Source organism: Nylanderia fulva, unplaced genomic scaffold, assembly GCF_048542155.1.
Source record: "Nylanderia fulva isolate GAGA-0341 unplaced genomic scaffold, ASM4854215v1 Scaffold19, whole genome shotgun sequence".
Lineage (NCBI taxonomy): Eukaryota > Metazoa > Arthropoda > Insecta > Hymenoptera > Formicidae > Nylanderia > Nylanderia fulva.
Window position 1 is genome coordinate 2290201 of NW_028190161.1, and position 23821 is coordinate 2314021.

The 23821-nt window shown below is 35.6% G+C and overlaps 2 protein-coding genes across 6 annotated transcripts in view; one reads left to right on the forward strand and one right to left on the reverse strand.

Moving 5' to 3' along the window:
- The window catches only part of KaiR1D (Kainate-type ionotropic glutamate receptor subunit 1D), a 412954-nt gene that overhangs the window by 172659 nt on the left and 216474 nt on the right, over window positions 1–23821 (forward strand). The window contains exon 1 of one of the 5 annotated variants that reach the window (XM_029309258.2): window positions 15349–15500. The exons of the other annotated variants lie outside the window; for them this stretch is intronic. The gene's annotated coding sequence lies outside the window, so the exon portion shown is untranslated. Of the gene's footprint in view, window positions 1–15348; window positions 15501–23821 lie in introns of those variants that run through there. 5 annotated transcript variants of the gene reach the window in all.
- On the reverse strand, window positions 7516–10171 carry LOC146723515 (uncharacterized). Its single transcript, XM_085481706.1, is given in 2 exon segments — window positions 7516–7623; window positions 7625–10171. Coding segments are annotated over 2 exon segments (1800 nt in total). The 5' UTR covers window positions 9377–10171; the 3' UTR covers window positions 7516–7575.

A 23821-nucleotide genomic window follows, 5' to 3' on the forward strand; every position in this document is an offset into this window, starting at 1 on the left:
TTAAGGAAAATCTCTCGATTTATCTAGCGGAATATGAATTTTGAAATGAGTTACGACAGACGTGCGAGACGTTGAAGAGCAGTATACCTTACAAGAGAAGATGAACGGTTTTTACGCAAAGCATAATCTATTTAAAGTCTGTTCGAATCAAGAATTCAAGACATAGTGACTTTGAATAATCAAATAAAAAATGGGCAAAGAAATTTTGACTTTAATAATATATTCGTCGATCAAAACCCTCGACTTAGCAGAATTATTTTCAAAATACTGGCAGGAAATTAATTGTTATTTATTCACAAAGCTAAAAAAATAATTTGACTAATGTAATTCGTCAATGAACTGTGATTTCTTTCTTATCATATAGTGCTGATATAAATGACATTACAATGCTTTAATAACATGGAACTACCTAATTTGCAATTCTTTGCAATAATAATATTGCTTTTTTGGTGCATTATTGCATTAAAAGAATAAATTTGGTTAAATGTTTCTTTTACACATTTTATAGATTTTTTTGTAAAAAGTGTAAGTAGTTTGTTCTGCTAAATCTTTTCGTGAAACAATGCGTAATGTCTATAAAGACCGTAATTAACGAACTCGAGTATCGAAAGGTAGATGATAACCAGACACGATGGACCGTCGTCGGAAAGCAAAAGTTGCCGGCCTCGAAAGCCGGGGCAGAGCAGCAAGTGGTCGTATTCTCAGCGGCGGGACAACTTTCTGCGTAGCATACCGAAGTTCCTCGATCCGCCGAAACTCCCGAGGAATTACGACAGCGTCCTTCGGGCCATTCCTGTTACCGGCTCGTGAACTTTGCTTTGTAACAAAATTTCACAGACGACTCCCGTCTGATATTCGAGCAAAACAAGACCGATAGTTCGGAATTCTTCGCGTCATTTTACTCTTCGATTAACCATTCAAGCGATAAATGCTGTCGATCTGCGGTTTATTAATCTCTTCTATTAAATTAAATGATGTAATAGCCGTTCCGTTTAATTTTAAATTAATATTTTATCTTACACAAATAAAGAGAATTGTGTTTGAACGACACATATTTTTCGTCCATTAAATATTATGTATATAATTTATTTAATACAAAAAAATTATTTTAAATAAAATACGGAAGGAAATTTCGTTGAACGTATAGAAGAATAATTTTCGACTAAAAAAACAAGATTTAAAAAAATTAAGTTATTAAATTAAAAATCTAAAACATCTAATAGTCATTAAAACTTACACATTACATAGATTTGATATTAAATAATAAATAAATCAATTTTTAACTGACGAATTATTTTATGTGTGTGTGAAAAATTGTGTTATTTTATAATTTTTCAAACTTAAAATATATTATCTTGTGAGAAATTTGATCAAGTTGCGCGCAAAGTCACGTTTATTAAATATTTTATAACATGATTACATATTCACTTCCTATATCGATAATTGTATTTACAATTCAAATAACTAGTCTGTTTTTATAGCGTTACCGATGACAAGTTTACTTTTTGTTCTTTGTTCTTTTAGGTGTTACGATGTATGCGAACCTCACGAACTACATTACATGAAAAGTTTGTCAAGGTAGAATATGAAATTTGCAAACTTTGTTACGCAAAACTTCAAAATCTTTGATATCTTACTTGAACTAGCTTTAATGTTGCTTATACCTTTCTTGCTTTCTCCACTGATTATCGCGTCTTTATAAACAATGTTAATATAGTTATAGTGAAATTGTGTGTGCGGAAAAACGAAGAAAGAAAAAACACATAAGCTGAAAATGCGTTTTGAAATAAATAAATAATAAGTTATTAAAAGTAAAATATTATTAAAAATTATTATATATTAAATATTTCGCATATTGTAAAAAATCTTTCATAAAAGAAAATACATTATATCAGTTAAATAATTATCTCTTTCTCTGAATGAAATAAAAATGCAAATTTCAAACTAAACAGCAATAATGAAATATAATTGAATTTAAAATATAATTTTCATCAAGAGGAAAATATTGTAATATTTAATTATAATTAATATTTCGTCCAAACCTTACAAATCATATACGAATATTTCATTTAAATTACAAACTAAATTTGACAATTAAAATTTTGCTGAGTAATTTTAACGTATTAATAAACACGAAGCACATTTATATTGGCAATTTATCCGATAATAAATGTTTTTTTAATTCTGCGCACGATATATTATTATATATTAACATCAGATAAATATAGTGTTTAGAGACGAGATTCACAAATTACTAAAAAAAAAATCAAGAAATAAATGGTAGCAGTAAAGCATCGATTTCAATTTGAGGTGCTCTTTCTACAATTTTATATTTCCTATGCGGAATAATACCGTATCATTAAAAGTAAGACGATAATCTCGCTTTACGTCGAAATTTCTTGATTTGCACTTTTACGTAGATGTGATGAAGTAGAAGTAGAATAATATAACCTCGTTCTTATCTACGGTCGAATAAAAATGAAATCGAGCTGATTCTAACATATCGCTTTCGTTGAAGTTTACTCTTCTATCGTAATGTGTTAGACCGAAATCTGATTGTCGAGAATAGGCCGTAGCCGTATTCGCAAGTTAATGGTAGATTCGAGGCCACGATCGTCGAACTTTCCACTTCCGCCAAACTTTGGCGACCCCCTACGCGGATTCTCCTCGCGTCCGGAACTGTCTTCCCACCTAGGCAATGCTCTCCGTGTCTTTTGAACTTTCTTCTCGTGGAATTGAATTGCCACAAAATCGGTTTTGATTCTGAACTGCGCGTGAAATCTTGGAATTTATATATTTGGTTAAGATTCTACCTATTGTTCCTGAGCCCTCTCACGTTGGAAGATATCGATATATGTTTTTCTTTTTGTTCATTAACCGTTGCTAGTGCAATTATACCGATAAAATCTTCTCTGCTGGAGAATAAGAATTTATTTGCTTGTTGAATAACGTTACAAAAAATAAAAAATTGTATTTCTGAATTTTGTGACTCGCGTAAAATTGAATAGCCCAAGAAGAAAATTAAGTCTACAAAGAATCAAGATTAAAATCGTATTATAATTTGTTCCTCCAAAAATTACTTAATGTGATGTAAGAATATCAGTATTTTCAAAGAAAATTAATGCGGTTAATGAAAGCATATTTTTATATATTGACATAATCTGTTCTTCTTTCATAGGATTAATTAATAATGACAAGATTATTATATGGTAAAAAAACTTACCCTATCCCTATTTCAATGAAATATCGTAATTGACTCATTCTTTATTAATTACTGAAATGTATTCACAGATTATGTCATCAGGGGTTTTTATAATCATTCAAAATATTTAATAAAATTATTTCAAAATTTGATACTGCAATATCATTGTATATCTCATAGAATAGACTACGAATACATTCAATACTAATTGAAATATCTTTTTAACGACTACGACGACAGAGTTTTTAACATCCTTTTTTTTCAACTAGCATCCGTTCTCTTTTCTATCTTTGCGTTTTTCGTGGACGAGACTCCAGGAATTACACAGCATGACCGCGTAAATCGTGGAGAACGTGACAGTGTGAAACGTATCCACCGCTATTTCCGAGTCTATTTTATATCTTTTTCATAAAACACAACGGTGTTCGCACCGGTGCTCCTTTTTGGAGTGACATTGGCATTACGTGTCTCATAAAAAATCGATAGACTCGAGTGTCTCACAGGTAGGATATCGCATTGTCGTGAGATTCGTCGGTTCGTTCCGCGGATAAAAAATGTCGGTGCATCTTTGTCTTGCTCCGGGGGACGTTAACGTTTTCGCCGACAGAAATTATACATACATACGATTCCACAGAGGGATGCAGGACTTATCTGTACGGAGGTGCGGATGTATACGATGATCAAGCGACGCCGACATAAACTTTTTACTCGCGAGAGATGGAAGAAAAATAAAAGTGTGCCGGCGCACACAAAGGAGATCGAGACGAGATACGGCGAACAGGAGATGTGTGACTAGACTCGCTCAGCAGGTTTTAAAAGTCAAGATAAGCAATGAAATCGATAGACTTTCTTTCTGCTAGAATCTACTTTCAAAGGCAGCTGTGGTAGACACTCGCCCTCTACTCGCCATCCGTTCGAGAAACGTTTTTCCGCCACTAACTCTCGCCTCAATATCTTCAACAGAAACTTTACCGCTATTTTAAGAGATTTATATCGCGACGAACGTTTATTGATGACATCGGTCACTTTACGGTAATAGATAAATTAATAAGTCCCCTTGCTTTTAAAATGTTTCATTTGATTGTTTCGTTCGTGTAACACGAGTTTTTCGAATAAAGCGCGTTGTAACATCCTTATTGACTGCAGGAGTAATCATTTTCACTAACGACTGAAATCTATAAAGCGTCTTCGATCACAAACATTTTTCAATTCTTCTCCCGTTATCTATTATTGTTCGCGAAAAATGATGTATCACACCGTCACCCACAAATTTTTGCTTTAATATTTGCGCCACGAGAGGGATTGTCGCATTTTAAATCGTTAAATATTTGGCGGTATTTCACAGGATCTTATCGAAGCTGGCTTCACTTATGACTCTTAATGGACACATGGCCGCAAGATTTATATATTTATCTCGCGGCTTACAAATTTCATTTATATCGAGGTTTTCAACGCAATTTCTAACGTGCCTGCCATTAAGCGAATGTTCAAACCACTAAAAGCCTAAGTTTTGCAACACCTTTAATTCGCGCTCTTACATTCAGCCTTTCTTTCGGCCTTTCATCCGGCAAAATGACCCGTCGTAAATATAAAGGGCGGACAATTCAATGGCGAAAGGACGTTTGGGCGATATTCTGGAGCGACTTCGGCATAAACGTCTCGCTGTCATTTTTCACTGCGCGGTCGTTCACCCTATTGTTGTGTCGGCTCCACTGTGCATACCCTTTTTGCATATGCCCCGGTATAACAACGTGGCGATTGATAGAGGAGAGACATCTATATAGGGTGTCGCATCGCGATCGAATGTTTTCTTAGTCACAAATACTAGAGATTTAAGAAGAATTGCCACCGTCGAACCATCAATTTCAACGGAATTTTTTAACATTCTCCTTTATATTACATTGTAGATACTTGTATATATATTTTATATACTACATATTTTCTTGAAGATAATGTTTTGCTATATATGCTTGCATATGTTTGCCTACAAATCATTTAGTTTTATTTGACGTTTTTCAATAGAAAAAGAAGACTAAAATGTTGAACAAAAAATTGTGCGATAAGATTGTGTGTGCATAAAAGTTGATAAAAAATAAAAAAATATATTAAACTGCTTGGAATATACATATATAAATCTAAATCTCGTTTCCTATCAATTCACATTTTGTATTAAAACAAAAAATTATTACACACACACATATATATATATATATATATTATATTGAATGTTTAAAAAGTTTTAATTAAAAAATATAATTTTGCTAAAGAAAAATTAATTCGAAAATCATATTGAGAACCAACGACTAATAAATTTCCAAAGAAAATAGTACACCTTGTATATGTATATTAATTAAACGCAGCGTTTATATTGATCTATAGTTTAATGAAGTATAAGTAACTCATCTTTTTTGTTCTTTTCTTGTTCAAAGTGCAACCACATAGAGTGAGATATATATCTCCTCTTTGCAAGCTTTTTTATTCTCTTTTTAATAATAGACGATAATATTACTTGTGCGAATTTTACTCTTGCAGCGATACATAATATTTAAATGATATAACTTTGTGAAATTAAATGCAATTAATTTAATAAATTTAATCTAGTAATTTTTCTTCTTCCGCGTATAACGTTAAAATAAAATGCAAATATTAAATTCGATAAATTTAATCGATTAATTTATCATTTTTCCGTATCGTTTTAAGTTCAATATTAGAATGAACATATCCGAGATAACTTTGACGTACTGATATAATTTCAGAAAATGCAAAAATTCCCGGTTTCTCATATATTTCTTTGCTCACATTACTATCCTGTTTTCGCGTGATGAGGCTCGAAATCTTCGGACCATTTCCTTTCTGTCGCGATTTTTTAGATTTATTGGTACCTAAGCAGCGAACCCAAAATTTTACGAGGGTGATCGTATCAACCATTGACCATACGTTCTGTTTCTGCGCAGCGGCTTGGCACAGAGAAGATCCGCATATAGGTCATGCAGACATATGTTTGTCTACTTCCGCAAATAGATTTGACAGGTCAATATAACTTAACTAATCATGATAAACAAAGTGTAGGCGTATTTTTTATTTAATATATCGAATATATCAATTAATTATTGATTAAGGAAATGTAGGAGTGCAGGAGAAGGCCGGATTAATTTTGTTGACTCAGGAAAAGAAGTCAGGTTCGGAAGATATATATATATATGTTTATTGCGAGTCAGAAACGTCTTCGCTGTCCAAGTCCCGGTTCTACTCTGTCTTCCTTCCGCCGCCTCGATATGAAGGATTGTCTGCCGGTTCGTGAGAGAATGCGTGCTTGTGTCTCGATAAAACGTCCCGAAGATGATGTTCTCAACTGTGTCCGTTACTCAAAATCGCCGGTACTTATACCGCTCCTAATTTTGTCCCTTCCCGTCAGGCTCGGGCCAATCGCTAAGCGACAGCTAAACTTTACTCGGATTTTGTTATTCGAACGGTCGCGTCTGTTATTTTCTAAGCCGATCGCTTTCTCTCACTGTCGCACACAGTATAATAAATATTACAAATAAATAAGTACCCGGCACGAGGTCGACAAACAAAACACGTAAATCAGCTAATCTCATCGTCGGTTAACGTCTTTATAAAAAATGCCTACAGCTCGGCCATCCTGACTTTTTGACCGTCCCGGTCAACGTTATTACCAAAATTACAATACGCAATAAATAAAATTCCTTTACCAAATAATACATAATCATGCTCGAATATACGGGTGCATTTGATCCGTCGCAAATTGTATCACATCTCGTTTTTTTCTTTTGCGCTTCGTCAATATTTGTCTGAAGTTTATCTCGCGTCGAGGTCGCGCTACGGATAATCGCTCACCTTAATTGGATCGCGTAATAGATCGCTCGCATCACCTCGCTGCTCAATTTTTTACCATCGGAATTATCATTCTATCATATTTTCCACCCGTCCGTTTGCCCTCGGCGTGCCCACAGCAATTGATACGTGCTCTATAGCACCGGATCCCAAATATCTCTCAAATATGTCAGATTTAACACAAGTTCCTCTGTTCGAAATTGAACGTCTCGATTTACCATACGCGCAGAAATATTTAAAGAGATACTCTACCGATTCCTCCGATGCTGTTGACTTACGCGGGTAGAGCCGGATAAATTTAGCGAACACGTCGATGACGACAAACAGGTGACGCCCAAACTTGAAAACAGAGTTTTTTCGAATAAAATTGTACAATGATTTTGCCACCAATAAAAATCTCGGCATAGATCGATGAAAATGACTCGCGAGTCCGACGAACCTATGTACGTCCCTGATGTTACATGGCACCGGATCATTCAACGCAGACTCTATATTCTCATCGCTCGGTCGTTCGTGTTTTAATGCGATAACCATCTCGAAGTCCGGCGCGCATTTCTCCGCTCGAAAATTACTTAGATAACGAGATTCATAGATCTCGCGAATCTTCTCGGCCGCATCCTTGTCAACCGCCGGATTAATTTTCAATTCTTCGCTCGGATGTACAACACTATCGTCGCATTCAATATGCATCATTTGGCAAATGACGCGCGCTTCTTCCGTGCTTACAATTTCGAGATCTTGCCCTAAAGTAACACGCAACGACGGACAATTCAAGAAATCTCTACCGAGTAGCACACTATACGCCATCGTATTATGAGGCACCGTGTAAAACTTTATTTTCAAACGCACGCCTCTCACCTCTAAGTCGGCGTGAACGATACCGTCGATATTTAACCGCGAGCCGTTGATTCCGCAAAATTGATCGATGCTCTCGTTCTCGAGCAGACGTGAATCGCCCTGAATTATATCGCTTTTCACCAAACTAATCGGAGAACCCGAATCTATCAACGCGTCTACCACATAATTATCAAACCCGTTATTTTCATTTTTAGTCCTGATTTTCACCGTAATCATGTATGGTTTTAGTAATGCAACCGGTTGCACGACATTCATCGACGTAGTTTGCGCAACGCTGTTCGGCGTTTCCGACGCCGCGGACCGATTTCGCTTCGGACATTCTCTGGCGAAATGGTCCGGAGATTCGCACACGTAACACGCTCGCTTCGCTTGCGGTCGCACACACTGGGCCGCGGTATGGCCTGTTTCACGACACTTATAACACCTCGTCGGGCCTTCCCGCGTCGCCGCCTCTGCTCTGACTCCGCTGGTTGTCCTCACTCCGTCTCTCCCTGGCCGGACGTCTGGTCTCTTTGGATTCCCTCGGACCACCTTCTCGAACGCCTTCAATAATTCTCTTCCGGATTGGAAGTTCATCAGGCGCGCCTGACTCTGCAGCCGAGGATCCGTCACTCCTTCGATGATGTAATCGAGGAGCTCGTCTTCCGCGATTGGTACGCGATTTGCGAGAATCACCTTTTCGTGGTAATAATCGCAGAATTGCTCGTCTCCTTTCCACACACGAGCCTCGAATTCTCTCCTCAGTGTCAGCTTTCCTGGCCGCAGGTCGAACATCGACTCCATTTCCCGCAGAAGGTCCTCCAGGTCCAGCGTCACATACTCGGCCTTGGAGTAGAACCACGTCAACGCACGACCTTTCAACCGAGAGCTAATTAATACTCTCGCTGAATTCTCGTCCAACTGGTACGTGCGTCTCAGCAGCTCCAACTGCTGCCTCCATCTCCAAAAGGTGCTGTCCGTCGCGTCAAACTCAGGCAGCAGCTCCTTGATTCCTCTCACACCGCCGAACGCAGAAATGACGCTGCCATTCGTTATCGTCGGTGTCGAGGCTGCACTCCTCATCATCTCTATCTCCCTTTGGAGCAACTGTCGCTCTCTCTCCAAAATTTCTCGCTCTCGACGCAGTAACAAGAGTTCCGCCTGCGTCGCGTCGTCGTGCTCTCTCCGTTCCGGCGTCGTCATCCTCACTCGGTCTCCTCGTCTCGGCGTATCGTCCACGGTCTCCATCTCCATGGCGTCACCCTGTTCACTGGGTGAACGCACACCTCCTGAAGCCGGGATGCCATCCGAATATCTCTCCTGCCTCCGTTGCTCGCTTAATCTCGCCCATACGCCTGAATCGTTGGCATTCAGGCGCTGGATGAGCTCGGCTTTCGACCCTCCCAAGGTCAGTCCTTTCTCGCGAAGAGCCTCCTTCATCTCAGCGATGGTGAAATCACTCGGCTGCATCGACTCCGCCATCGTTCCTCAGATTTGCTCGATCGGTTCCTCGGGCACTCCGCGATGTCCCCAACACTCGCGCAACCCAAAGATCACTATGCGTTGATCGTCTCAACCCGCGCGTCCCACACTCGACGCGTATCGCGAACTCCCGAATCGCCTCTCCCAGGCCGAATTCGCGAAACCGGGTGCAACGCCTCGATCCCACTTCTGATTTCTCTGTAGGCGTATCTTTTATCTAATATCGAATATATCAATTAATTATTGATTAAGGAAATGTAGGAGTGCAGGAGAAGGCCGGATTAATTTTGTTGACTCAGGAAAAGAAGTCAGGTTCGGAAGATATATATATATATATGTTTATTGCGAGTCAGAAACGTCTTCGCTGTCCAAGTCCCGGTTCTACTCTGTCTTCCTTCCGCCGCCTCGATATGAAGGATTGTCTGCCGGTTCGTGAGAGAATGCGTGCTTGTGTCTCGATAAAACGTCCCGAAGATGATGTTCTCAACTGTGTCCGTTACTCAAAATCGCCGGTACTTATACCGCTCCTAATTTTGTCCCTTCCCGTCAGGCTCGGGCCAATCGCTAAGCGACAGCTAAACTTTACTCGGATTTTGTTATTCGAACGGTCGCGTCTGTTATTTTCTAAGCCGATCGCTTTCTCTCACTGTCGCACACAGTATAATAAATATTACAAATAAATAAGTACCCGGCACGAGGTCGACAAACAAAACACGTAAATCAGCTAATCTCATCGTCGGTTAACGTCTTTATAAAAAATGCCTACAAAAGGGAATAAAAGTATATACTTTTCACATCTTCTCTTTAGCTAGCTTTTAAGAAAAATCAAGGTGCTATTAATCGATACATGATTTCTTTTTATTTTTAATTTTTAAAAGAATATTTGTAACTTGTTTCTAATTGTGTTTTCTTTATGATTTCTCTCTGCGTTTGTTTCTACAAGATTACGTATTTAACGAATCCAATACATTTAACAGTTTAAATGATTTAAATGATAACTTTGTGAAATGGAATGCAATTAATTTAATTAATTTAATCTAGTAATTTTTCTTTTTCCATATAACGTTGAAATAAAATGCAAATATTAAATTAGGTCACATAATAAATTTAATCGATTAATTTATCATTTTTCCAAAAAATTTAAAAGTTTAATTAACTTTGCCGCATATTATGATTACGCGTTATATATATCAATAATCAAAGTGTTATGTCTTAAGCCAGCCTGGCTTCAGATCTCTCATTTTCATTTCTCGTGATATGATGAAAGGCGTGGCAAAGCAATCTACCGTGTACACGTATCGATTTTAAAGGAACTTTTTTTTGCGACGGATAGGTTTTTGAACTTTGCTCTCATCCAATGAAGAGTAATTACGAGAATCAGGTTAAAGTGTAACGTGTTTCAGACTGTCTAGACGGTCGGCTGGCATCTCACGACCGCGTCCAGCCGTCGTGTAACAATTTGTAGTTTTCACACAGCAGCACCGTTGCTATTCTCCTCGTTTTCACGACAAAACGTAACGAACGCGACAGATTTCGCGACCCTCCGAAAGCTGCACTCTCGCGTAAATTCTAAGGATAACATTACAGTTTCATACAATATTTAAAGGATTTCTCTCTCGTATATTCCTTGGCATATGCTGAACAGGATGTATACGTAGTTAAAAATATGAAATATTATTTCGTCAAAAATCGAATAATACTGTGAAATATTTGCGGAAATTATTATATTATGCGATTTTTGATCATTGTAAATAATGTCGATATCTTTTTTTAAAAAAAAAGTTGAATATATATGTCAGGATATATAATTTTTGATATGCTGTACGAGTCTAGAAATATCAATACATTTTTAAATTTAAGTTAACATGCGTATTTAAGTTAATATTAATGCATGAATGCATTGGCTCTTTGTCAGTAATATTTTATTCTTTTTCTTTAGCACGATAAACGCCCAATAGTATTAGAGCACTCAACTGTGACATATCGACAGGTTGACTTGTGCCAATATCATACCAGAGAAAACTCTCGAAAACTACGGGAATGACAGTAATCGTTAGAAATCTTGCAGAATTTATATATACGAATATGTAAGATTTTCATTAGATCTCGTAAGCTGCAAAATATTGCGCTTTTTTAGCCGATCTCTTAAAAAAATTTTTTTTTTACTTTTCAGTGACATTTTCGACAACATCATTTCCCAAGAGTGTCGCGATAAATATTTCACCGTGGAAAACCGCACTACGTCAACGATATAGCGATATATATCGGAGGCTCTCTGTCATCCGGCAACATTTTCGACTGCAAAAAAAATCTTGATTAAGAGTCTAGATTTACCTACAGTTTTTTTGTTTTCTTCGTCAAAAGACACGCACGTAAAATGAAAGAATAATAATTTAATCTTTTAACTACTGCTACTTTCGGCAAATTCGGAAAGGGAAGCAATGCGTGAGAAAGTTCTCTCATTTTCACGCGCGGCGATAAACATGAGACATCTTGCAATTATATAGTAGTTTTGCAACTTTCGCGGTACTTGAAAACTGCTTTATTTCGCACGACGTTCCGCTTCGTTATGACCGACCGCAATGTTGAATTTACGTTCGTCGCAAAACTCACCGTTTTATCGCTGATAATTATTTTTCCTCTCGGAAACCCATTAGGACGAGAGTTTGCGAAAACTCTGTTTCTCATTTTGCTTATACCGGCAACGTTTACACGGCAACGCATACACATTTACATAGTAACACACATCGAGTAAGATTCCAACAATAAGAATAACTTTATAGAGAAAAAAGAAAAGAATGGTTAGAACTTGTTATTTTTGTGGTATCCGGTAATTCGCGAATCTCTAAAATCTATTTGTGCACCTTAGACAATTTTATAGCATATTACGGCCATTTGAAGTGAATTACGAATTTTGACAAATTTTAACGACGCACCATTGGACTATTTCGAGAAATAGTTTCGATCGCGATTTTTGCCCGAAGCGAATTGGGAAACCGTGCTTTTTCGAGGCGGACCATTGAAAATCTATTGGATTAGCGGAAATTCTGACGTTTTATTTCCTGCTTTTCTCATCTGCGACGGTATACTACGGAATTTACTCCAGCCGCGAAGCTCTCGTTAACGTCAAATACGCGTTCCGTGGGAAAATAATGTCGGAATTTCCACGCGCGCGCATTTTCTTTACATTTCGAGTTCTGTAACTCGCGATTTCTTCCGGTTAGAAGCGATATATCTCGAGATTTACTCAACCGCGAAGCGTCCGTTAGCATCGAATGCGCGCTCTTTATGGAAATAATATTGCAAATTCGCCGCCTTAACTTTGAGTTTCAAGTTTCTATTTCTCTTTATTTTTTTTTAATCTGCAATTTCTCTCGGTTAGTAACGATATAATTTGGAATTTATTTCATCGCAAAAATTTTGCCGGCGTTGAATGCGCATCTATATATCTTGAGATATAATAACATTACGATTTAACTCTGTCTTCTACATTTTCATTCCCTTCCTAAGCTTGAAATTTCTTTCAAGGATAACAATTTATTTTAAACTTTACTCTGCCGCGAAAAACTTAGTTATTAAATGATAAAAGTAAATATTCGAGAAAAAAATTCTGTTTTTTCGTTATATACTTACTTTAGTTTTTACGCGTTCAGAGAGTTTTGCGTTTCTTGCATAGTAGTATTTTAGAACTTTTTTATGAAACAATTTTGTTCTCGTTATATCAAGTAATTATTTGTTTATCCAGCAATTGTCGCAATATTTTAATTAAAATACATGCGCTGTAAAGCGGTCAAAAATAAAAAATTAATTATACCACGATACGAATAATGTGTGTGTGTGTGCCTAAAGGCAAATTATAGTGATATGTTCTATATATATATACACACATGCATCGTTATTTGACATAATAAAATACAAAATATTTACACATTATTTTTAATTAAATATAAATAATTGCAAAATCGCCACAAATATCCTACATTCAGCCTGTATAATTTACATTCGAAATTATTATATAATTCTTTAATTAATTTCCCCATACCTATCTATATTTTTGTAAAGCATCATGCTTAATGTTAAATATGGCCTAATTCTGAGTTTAATTTGCTTAGTAGAAGGATCAATTTAATGTTATGCAAATATATGATTGCAAATTTAATGCAAACGCGTAATGGAAATCAAGCAACCACGTGTAATGTTAATGCATGTTGTGAATATGAAGATCGATATACATATCGCACTTAGGTTCTCTCGCAAGTATATTATTGGAAAGTGCGTGTTACGATATATATACGAGGGAATGAAACGTTCAGATTCTGTAATTCTCCTGCGAGCATATAATCAGAAAATCCGTCATGACACAAGGGAAGTGAATTCTAAGGGCTACTTTCCCTTTCCTTTTGCACACGAATATATACGATGTATCTATTCTAGTTAGTCCAGTATTTTCGTATCGCAAGAGAGATGTGGGACACTCCGATAGTGTGTACGAATTTTAAATCAGACAGCTGCATTTCCATTCCTGCAATCTTTATGGCATACGCCACATTGGAACTCAATCATAGTTATAGTTTTATAAACGTAATTTTAAAAGAATTTTTCGATGACAGAAAGAAAGCCTTTTTTATGTTCGATAAAAAAATTCTTCTGAAAGTCTCATTAAGGCAAATGTATTTTCTTAGTAAGTCTTATTTTCTTTCCGTTTAGAACAGAAGGGAACTATGTCGATGCACGAAATGTTATCAAAATATTTAATTCTATCGATCTCAGGGGATTATTATTTTCATTCAAACTTAATATATCTTCTGTTCTTAATCCGACTTACAATACGAATTTTAAATCAGACAGGTGCATTTCTATTCCCGCAATATTTTGACATGTCACATGAATTGAAATTCAACCATAGTTATAATTTTAAAAGAATTTCTCGATGATTAGAAAAAAAGCCTTTTTTTTATATTCGCCAAAAAATGTTCTTCAGAAAGTCTCATTAAGCGAAGCGTCTTATTTTTTTGTCCGTTTAGGGGCGAAGAGATATCACGTTGATGCACGAAATGTTATCGAGATATTTAATTCTATCGATCAGGAGATTGTCATTTTCATTGAAACTCGATATCTTCTGTACTCAATCAGACCATCAATACTTTGACGCTTAATTCACCTTCTTCAACTTGATTCATTCGCCACATAAGCTTCTTGCAAGTTTATTCTCGTCGATAAAACGCGGAGCGATCCATTAACAGTCCAGTTTCTCGCGCTTCGAAGAAACGAACGAACTCAATAAGGAGTTAAAATCCGCCGACAACTGTCTTCCCTCGCGTTTCTCTCGCCCTATCTCCTCCTCAGCTTTCTGGACGACAGTCCAGGCGATCTACGCGAGCGCGATTTGCAGTCTCCGCTCGAACCAGGCAAATGGAACGCACCAGAGGGCCTCTCCCGTAGGATCGATAGAATAGTGGGGGCTCTCTCTCTCTGCCGGGGTAGAGAGTCGGAGGAAGTACGGGAGGGGTTGAAGCGAGATGAAACGACGAGGTCGCGAGGGGATGAGATGAGGGAGAGAGATGAGGGCGCTCCGGCGGCTTCCGCGTCGCGCCATGGTTGCTGCGAGCGGCGTCGGCGTCGTCGTCGTCGTCGCCGGCGAAAGCGGCCGCCACCAGACCGTACACGCAGCGCAGAGGCCAAAGGCAGTCTCCGGCGCTCGGTCCAGTTTGCCCTCCGCCGTCGCTCGGCTAAGTACGTACGCAACCGCCAGTGCCGGTGGCGTCGCGACGCACGTCGTTTCGTGCCGTGTTACCCTCTCGCGCGTTTCAATCCTCGACGACGTTTTTCCTTCGTCGCCCGGGTTTTCCGGGTTAACTTCTGGATTCCGCCCTCTTAGAATTCATGGTTCAGTGGAAGGATAACGAGACTCTCTTTCACCTCGACGGCATTGAATCAACAATTTGGAGTCGACATTGAAGGAAAAGGTGCGAGAACACAATTTCTCTTTTGGAAAGTTTCTTCTTCTTCTTTTTCGAGAAAGAGTGGGCGAGAGAGAGAGAGAGAGAGGGTGAGAGAAAATCGAAAAGAAGCAGTGATAGCCTCCGGATCAAGTTTGTGGATCGAGATCGACTGGTTGAAAAAGGTACAGGGATTTGTTGTTTGGAGGTGTGAGTGGTCGGTACGTGTACACGAGATGTTCTACTTACGTTTAGAGAATTGCGGTGTCTGAATTATAACGTGATGTTACTACTGATTAGGAAACTGGTACAGAAAAGCACAGGAAATTTTATTTTTTTTTTAAGTGCGATAGTGTTTGTTCTATTATTAAGTTACACGTTACATGTTTTATTCGCATTCGAAAAATATTCATTTTTGACTTGTATTGTTTTTCTATTATTTACGAAGATGTGTGTGTATATATATGTGTTTGTGTGTGTATGTGTGTGTGTACTCAAAAAGATATAAAAGATTTATCATATATATATTTCTCTTTTAAAATTCAACAATATGCACTCCGCAGTTTTCGCGTATTTATTAAGAGATGCATTATGTCTGACTTATTCGCGATCTTTCTACTGGCTTTCAAGTGAAATGACTTAGGAACCTACAAGATATTCATTTTCTAAAGATAGCAGAGTTAATAGAGCAAGCTTTCAAAACTATGCACTTCTTTTCTATTTATATTATGAAAATCATCATGTCTGATATGTTTTATTTCATATTTAAAGGAATTATAAATAACTTTTGTTTCAATAGCAAAGCTTCTAGTCGAGGATATACATTAAAATTTTTTAAGAATTCCAATTAAAAAAATTTTTTATTTGCTTGAGATATTTTTTAGTAGTTATGCTATATATAACTCATAAAGATGTATAAAAGTTTGAAGGGAGTGGCAAATTATTTCGATTAATTATTTAGATTCGAACAGTATTCTATCATGTCTATGAAATTTCTGATCTGAATCATGTTTTTACTGACCTAGAAAGCGATCGATCTTTTGAAAACGTAAAGTTGCTGATCCCTACGAATTGTGACATAATCTTCACAATTATACTTAAGATCGTGTCTGATCACTTCGCGGTATTTCCACTAACTGGAAGATCGACAGTTCTCGAGAAGAATGCGCAAAGTAAAGTTAGTATCTCGGTGAGATGCTAGAGATGTAGAAGGGACGAAAGTTTTCGATTTACGATTCCAGCTTTGGCTCCGAACGGAACTTGCTCATTGTAAATTCCTTTTGTTTCGTAGAATTGCGATCCTGAAAATAGCCTTCGCTTTCCCGAGGCGTATTCGCAATTCTCAATGGACTTATATATGTTGATGCCCGTGTATACCTGCAGCTGTATGTATTCTCAAAAATGAGATTCCGATTTAGAAAATATCTCGTAAAATTTAACTTTATTCAAGTCTGCATCTTTTGTCTCTATCCTAGTCTTTGTTATAATTGCAGCTTCTTAAAATCAAACGCATTTCTACGTAATCGTATTATACGCAGACGTTTGAATGTTTTCTATTATATAATGCTTATCGAATCTTAAAAAAAACCTCGATAAACTGTTTGTTAATAAACGTGCTTTGTGTTGCGAACGTGATTATCAAGCTATTAACGGTAAATTTAAAAAAACTTTGAACGAAATAAGCCTCAAGGGTATAAACAAGTAACAAAACCGTGCTTCTCGATAAACTTCTATCAAAGTTTACTTTAGCGAAGTCTTAATCTGAGGCTTAGTTGCCGGAATACGTAATGTTGAAAATTCAAAAGTTGCGAAGGAAGATAGCGCATCGAGGTAACTTTTCACCGAGGAAAAAATCGTCGCTAAATTCATCATAGGATACACTTTTTTCGGAATTTGATGCAAATCTCGTGAAACGCGCTATGTAGTGTTACGGAGGGATGAACGCCTCTCTCTCTCTCTCTCGTCTATATTTTTTTCTTCGCTCGAACGAAGGAAGTGACGATGAGGGCTTTAGAGAAGCCGGAGCGCAGAGTAACGCGGATCGACGTGTACTCGAAGCCTCTTGCATAAATAAGTCGCATCCCGGGCGAGCGCGCGCGAATCCGAAGCCATTATCATCCGTATACATATATATATATAGCGTGGGGAAAAGCAGCGATGCCATTACCTTCGATTTATTATCCCCATCCGCGGCGAGTCCGTGGCAACGACAGGACAATGCCGAAAGTTCGTGAAAACGTCATCTCTTGCCGGTTCCCATTTTCTTTCGCGCACGAGCTACCCGGTCGCTGGACTCACCGGACCGCTTTGCATTCCAATGAATATTAATCAAATGCAATTATTAAACGCAAATTGGAACTCAAACAACGATTGTTTCGTCGTCCCGTTTTCCTCTAACTATGAGCTTTAAATCGCCAGGACGTCCAACTTTATTCGCAAGCATCTATTTCGCTATTTCTGCGGATTTAGTGTGGAAAATCGCGAATGTACATGACTATTTCGACGTAAACTATTTCGATAAATTTTTTCGTACTAGTCGCTATTTTTTGGATGAAATGTTTAAATTTTTGCAGATTCCACAGAAATTTCTCATTTTTTTCATTAATTCCTCTTTTGATGAAAGCGCGGCAGTGAAGTCTTGTGAAACATTTTAGTAGCAGCAAATCATAAATTTTTCAGATTGATGTAACTAATTTTTTAAAATTCCAACATAGATGTGATTAAGCACACCTGATTCAAATTTGGTTCGTTCTTGGATTAAAAATTAAAAATTCGCTAATATACTAAATTGGTTTGCATAAAAGCTACATATAGATATAAAATTCTAAAAGACTGCGAGAAAAAATTAATATATAAAATTAAAAATAATTCAGCACTCACCAGAATGATGTGCAACAGCGGAGTTGTAGTACACAAAATTGATCTGTAACATGCAAATATATTCAAATTATGAAGTGGTATCAAATAATTAATATTTTTTGCAAAAATAGTTATTGCATAAAATTAAATTTTTTATTTATTTATTCTCTTTAAACAGTTATTTAATAAAAACACAATTTTCGAAGAGATTTTTTAGATATCTATGTAAAAATATTCGTTATTAAAAATATTTTATTAAATGTTTTAAGTATTTAAATATTTAACATGTTTTACATATATAGATATTACACATTAGTAAGTCACAAAAAATATCGCAAAAAATAAACAATTAATATAATGTACAAATATTTTGCAAGTAACAAGTAAAAAAGAAATTATGCTTATATATACCGATAGCTCCACTATCGCTCAATGACTATTCCCCTTTTCTTCTTGATTAAAAACATATATTACAAAATCCAACGCATTAAAATATATATTATGCAAAGCTTTTTAAAGTCTTGGTTCTTAAATAATTATTTTGCCCTCTGTCATAGATCTTGAAGAATGCTATCGTATTTGTGTGCATTTTTTTGCACAAAACGTAGGGATGATCGCCAAAAATTTTTAATCGTGCATACATATATATGTTCAAATATTTTGGAATACATGGAGCCCTTCCAGGTTCTGACTGTCATTTAGCAATTTTCTTGTCGCAAAATATCTTGAATTCAATAATAATTTTAATTTTTGATTAATTTTTTTTTTGAAATTTTGAGAAATCAATATTTTTTAGATTTTTTATTGCATCTATTTCAGTTTATTTATTTCGAGATTTAATCATAATTTCATCATAATTTTACTGTTTAACTATTTTTGCTGTACTATATTAGTAAATAATTTTTACTTTAACTTTAAATTTCAACCATATGTGTATGTCGTTGAATTCGAAAAGAAACATTTTCTTTTGGTGTATTACGCTCATTTTTAACGAATAATCGATACAATTTTCCAGTGATTCGCATCAATTCACGATCGATTAAAATGCATTAGCAAAGCAAATTTTATTGCGTTTCGAAATCTATTTATCCTGCAATCAACAAGTGATGATCAAAATAATTTATGTTTCATAAGGTTGTTTGACTTCTTGATTTGCGAATAAATACATAAAAATATAGTATACCTATATACATATAAATGTCATATACAATAATAATATATAAATATTTGAATATGGTATAATAATATACAAATATTTTATTTTAATAATATAAGTATAAGTAAATAAATAACATAATCTATATATGTCATATGGACAAATAATACACATTTAAAATATTCATACATTTACGTAATTACGTTAATTTACTAATTATATTTCTGTTTTATATTGTATAAAAATTGAAAAATGATAATATTATGATCAAACTATAAAATAATTTTAATCCCTAAAATTATAAAGCTTTTAAGATATAATTGATAAGAGATTAAAAAACAAATGTTCATTCTCTTTTATAATAAAAATGTTATTACGGGAAGAATGCATCTAAATCGAAATGTTAACATATCTATTCATTTCGTTTTTGACATAGGTACATCTGCCTATTTTATATAACAATTCCATTATTTTTTATTTAAATTATTACACAAATGTACAATTACTTTATAATATGAATTTTTGCAACGACATAATAATGAATCGATTTTTCCGATATAACTCGCTTATATTTCATTACCAAGCTGCAGATTCGAAATATCAGAAATTTATGTCTACCGATAACTGATGGCATTTATCGTTAACGAATTCTCGCGAAAATGATTCGTGCCTACTACTGAGTTCGATAACTCAATATTTGCATCTGGCTTGGATGGAAGCGCAGGATGGGCCTCAATTAACTTCAGATTAATTAGCCGCGGGGACGAACCGATTCGCTCCTACGGCAAGCTAAGACTGCCAACTTGGAATTTAACTTGCGCGTCGGTAGCATGGTTGCAGTATTGTCGACGTGAATTTCTCGCGTCGAGATGAATTGCGCTAATGGATTAGCATCTCTGTACGATGCGTTTCATTCGTGTGTGGTTCATTAACAGAATTAAAGGTTTGATCAACACTAGACTTTGCCGAAGAGTTAAAACAGTCATACTCGCATCCACGAAAATAAATTTGCTTCGCATTGGATTAAGCAAATTTCTCAAATAAAGACATCGCTATTTAGCGATTTACGAATTTATGATATCCGATTTGTTTTTTTTTTTTGTTATTTCCGTTAAAATCGATGAGCTTCTGTTTGATCGGTCGGACATAATATGAAATATGAAACGTATACAACTCTTCATGCATCTATTCTACGTCGGTATTATATTATTTATTTTGTATTCGTTGCTGTAAAAAATATTGCCAAATCTGCTCACGATATAGTATTTTATTCGCGGGATTTGCACATGGGATTTATTAATGCCGATGCATTCGTCACGAATGCAATTCAGCTATTTTCTGAGGTGGATTTGAGCCGCGATTTGATTTGATTTCTTAAAATACAGACGCATCGAACGCGTTTATACTCTAGCGAACTTTTGCGCGCTATTATATTTACTCTGAAATGACTCTGAAAGAATCTCGCAACCGGATACAATTTAGTGAAATTGACTATTTGCGTGGAAATTGGCATAAAAACGTAGAACAATATATACAATTATAGATCCAGTTTCACGTAATATTTTGTCACATTTTTTTTTATCATATGTAACGTCATTTATTATACGAGATTATTGCATTGCTGGCATAATATTACCGATATAACAGAAATATTGCGTGTATAATAGTAGTCAATAAATAAAAAAATAGAAAATTTAAAAATATAACAAAAATTTAATGAACTGTGTATTGCAATCATGAGAGATCCAATTTATTGCTTTTTATTGTTTTATTTTTTTATTGCGTTTTTATTTCTTTCTGCCTTTCTCTCCATCTACGATAATTGTTCTCAATTTCAACGACAATACAAATTACAAATATTATATTACAGAATATTTCAAATGTGTTACAATGACAAGTTTTATTATATTTAATTATATATATATAATTCTTTTTACAATATTATTTTATAGTGCGAAATTTAGGATTAATAATACTCTACAAGAGCAGTTAATTAAAAGTGGTGCAATTTAATATTGTGAGAATTAATAGTAATATATTGTTACATACCATACATATAATGTAATGACATTTAAAAAAAAAAGAAAAAAATAGACGCGAGAAAGATAAAAGCGGAGCTTAACTTCAAAATTTCCGAGGCATAGAAAAATTAATATTCTACCGTAGTATTTAATTTTACCAGTTTGTTGAACAGACTACCTAAGTTTGTGAAAGACCTCTTCTTTCTCTTCTTTGAGAATAACATAGTCCCTACTTATCACACTGCTGTTTATTTCATGTCACGCCTTATATTAAAGGTTATTTGAGTCTTATGAGACCATCTTTCCTCGCCGCGATAACGCGACGTTTATATTATCATGAAATCGCGTGTTTATTGAAATTAATCTAAAAAACCAAACTATTTTACACAAGGCAAACATGACGTTTTATTAGACGGAATCAACTCGAGTATTTTGCATAAGTATAATGTTGTGCAGTTTTAGTTGCGCTGTTAAGTCAGTTAGTTTCGCGCTTAATTAAATTTCATATTCCAAAGTGATAATAGAATTAATACAGAGTGCGGCGCTTTTGAGAGAGGAAGCTTCGGCGGAAATAAACGTGGACGAGCTTAAAGCTCGAATTCTCGAATCAATGTTTGTGTTGTGCCAGCATCCAAATAAGGGGCCCGTACTTTACACTCGTATTTCTGCAAACTGACTTTGTCAAGTTGCATATTGCGCGCTTCGTGTCATGCTTGACGTTAACAAGACGTTTGTGCCTGTCACGAATATCACCATTGCTACAGACAGATTCGTCCGACGAAGCAACATTTACACTTCTCTGTCAGTGCGAAACGATTTACATGACGCAGAAAATTAATTAATCCGTTTTTGTTTATGTAAATGTAACGAAAATTTGTGTATATCCGGGTTTAAAAAAGATAAACACCGAGGGAAAAATTCATGGGGAAATTCGACAAATTTACGACAAATTTTCGATAAAATTGCGCGAGAAATACATAGGTTCTTCTTAGCTTCGACAACAACGGATGTTTACCTTCTGTGTAGAAATTGAAGATTTGATATGGCGTGTTTAATATTTTTTGCTAGAAAATTAATCCGAAAATTTCTCAGAGAACGAGTTCCCAAGTGTACATCAAAACTTTCGACAACATTAAGAAGCTAAAAGAAAAAAATCGACTAATGAGAGTAAATTAACTATTTTGAAGAAACTCGTATATTATGCAAGCATGATAACGCAAAAACTTAAAAATTCAGACTGCTTGATATCTCGTTAGGGAAAGGACTGAATCAAGTGAAAAGGTTTTTTTTATATTATGGTAGAACTTTGATAAGTTGGCTACGTTACTTGTGAATGTATGAATATCTATATATGCAAGCGCACTTTTATGACGCAAAGCGCTTATCTTTTATTGGCAATCGCTCCTTCTTGTCCAATGTAGTACGAATGGTATTACGAATGGAAGTTGCTTCGAGTCGAGCTTGTTATTAACAAGCCGTTTATGTTCCCGGAGTTTCACATTTATCCGCGGAAGTACCCCCGGCCATCTAAGCTAAGGTTTTGATGCCAATGCAAGCTGACGCTCGTGTTTTCGCAAACGATGAAATTAGTTACGTAGAACAACTCCGCGATAGCTCGGTCGTGAATGACATTCCTCATTACACACGTACGAATGAGCAGTTTGTTACGTTCGTTTCGAGCGATTGTTTCAGCAACCGAAATATGTCGTTGGTTTTAATGTCCCTCGAGCCTCGAGATATCCGGAAATTCAGTCGTGCTGCTACAAACACATGGCTTTGTATGAACTTAGTTAAATGCGAACTCGTGAGTTATTTAGCTATTTAGCGACAGGATTGTTTCAACTGTGTCACAAAATTTGATTTTCTTTCATTTTAATGCATACAATTTTTAATAAAAAGTTCAATTAAAAAATTAGAAAGACAAAGATTTTAACTTTAACATAAAACTAATTTTATTTTTTTCTTGTATTATATGTCATTTAAATAAAAATTATAACATTTTTATCTTTTTCTGCGTGCAGTTAGAAAGATTATAATTATAAATAATTACAAGTAATATAATATGATTATATTATATTATTTTAGACAAAAGATAAATAATTGAAATAAAAAAAAAATATACAAAAGTATACATTTGTAATGGTGACTGTGGTTAGTAACCCGTGCGTCTGTCCGAATTATTAAAAGCTGTGTGCTTTTCCATTGTATCTCTATTCTTCGTTTTTAACATTTTAAATCTAAAAAACAGTGAAAAATGGAATTGTGCATTATACTTAATAAAATATTATTTTTACTCGTGCATAGTAATGATTTAAACTGTATGTAAAATTGTACGTTTGCATAGCAGTTGCTGTAATATAATATTAAATCGGAAAGTTGGAATGTCACGATATATCTTCGGTTAAATGCATCGTGAACGAAAAAATCGTTCTTAATGAAGTTTTCTTTCATTAAATTTTGTCGAGAAAGG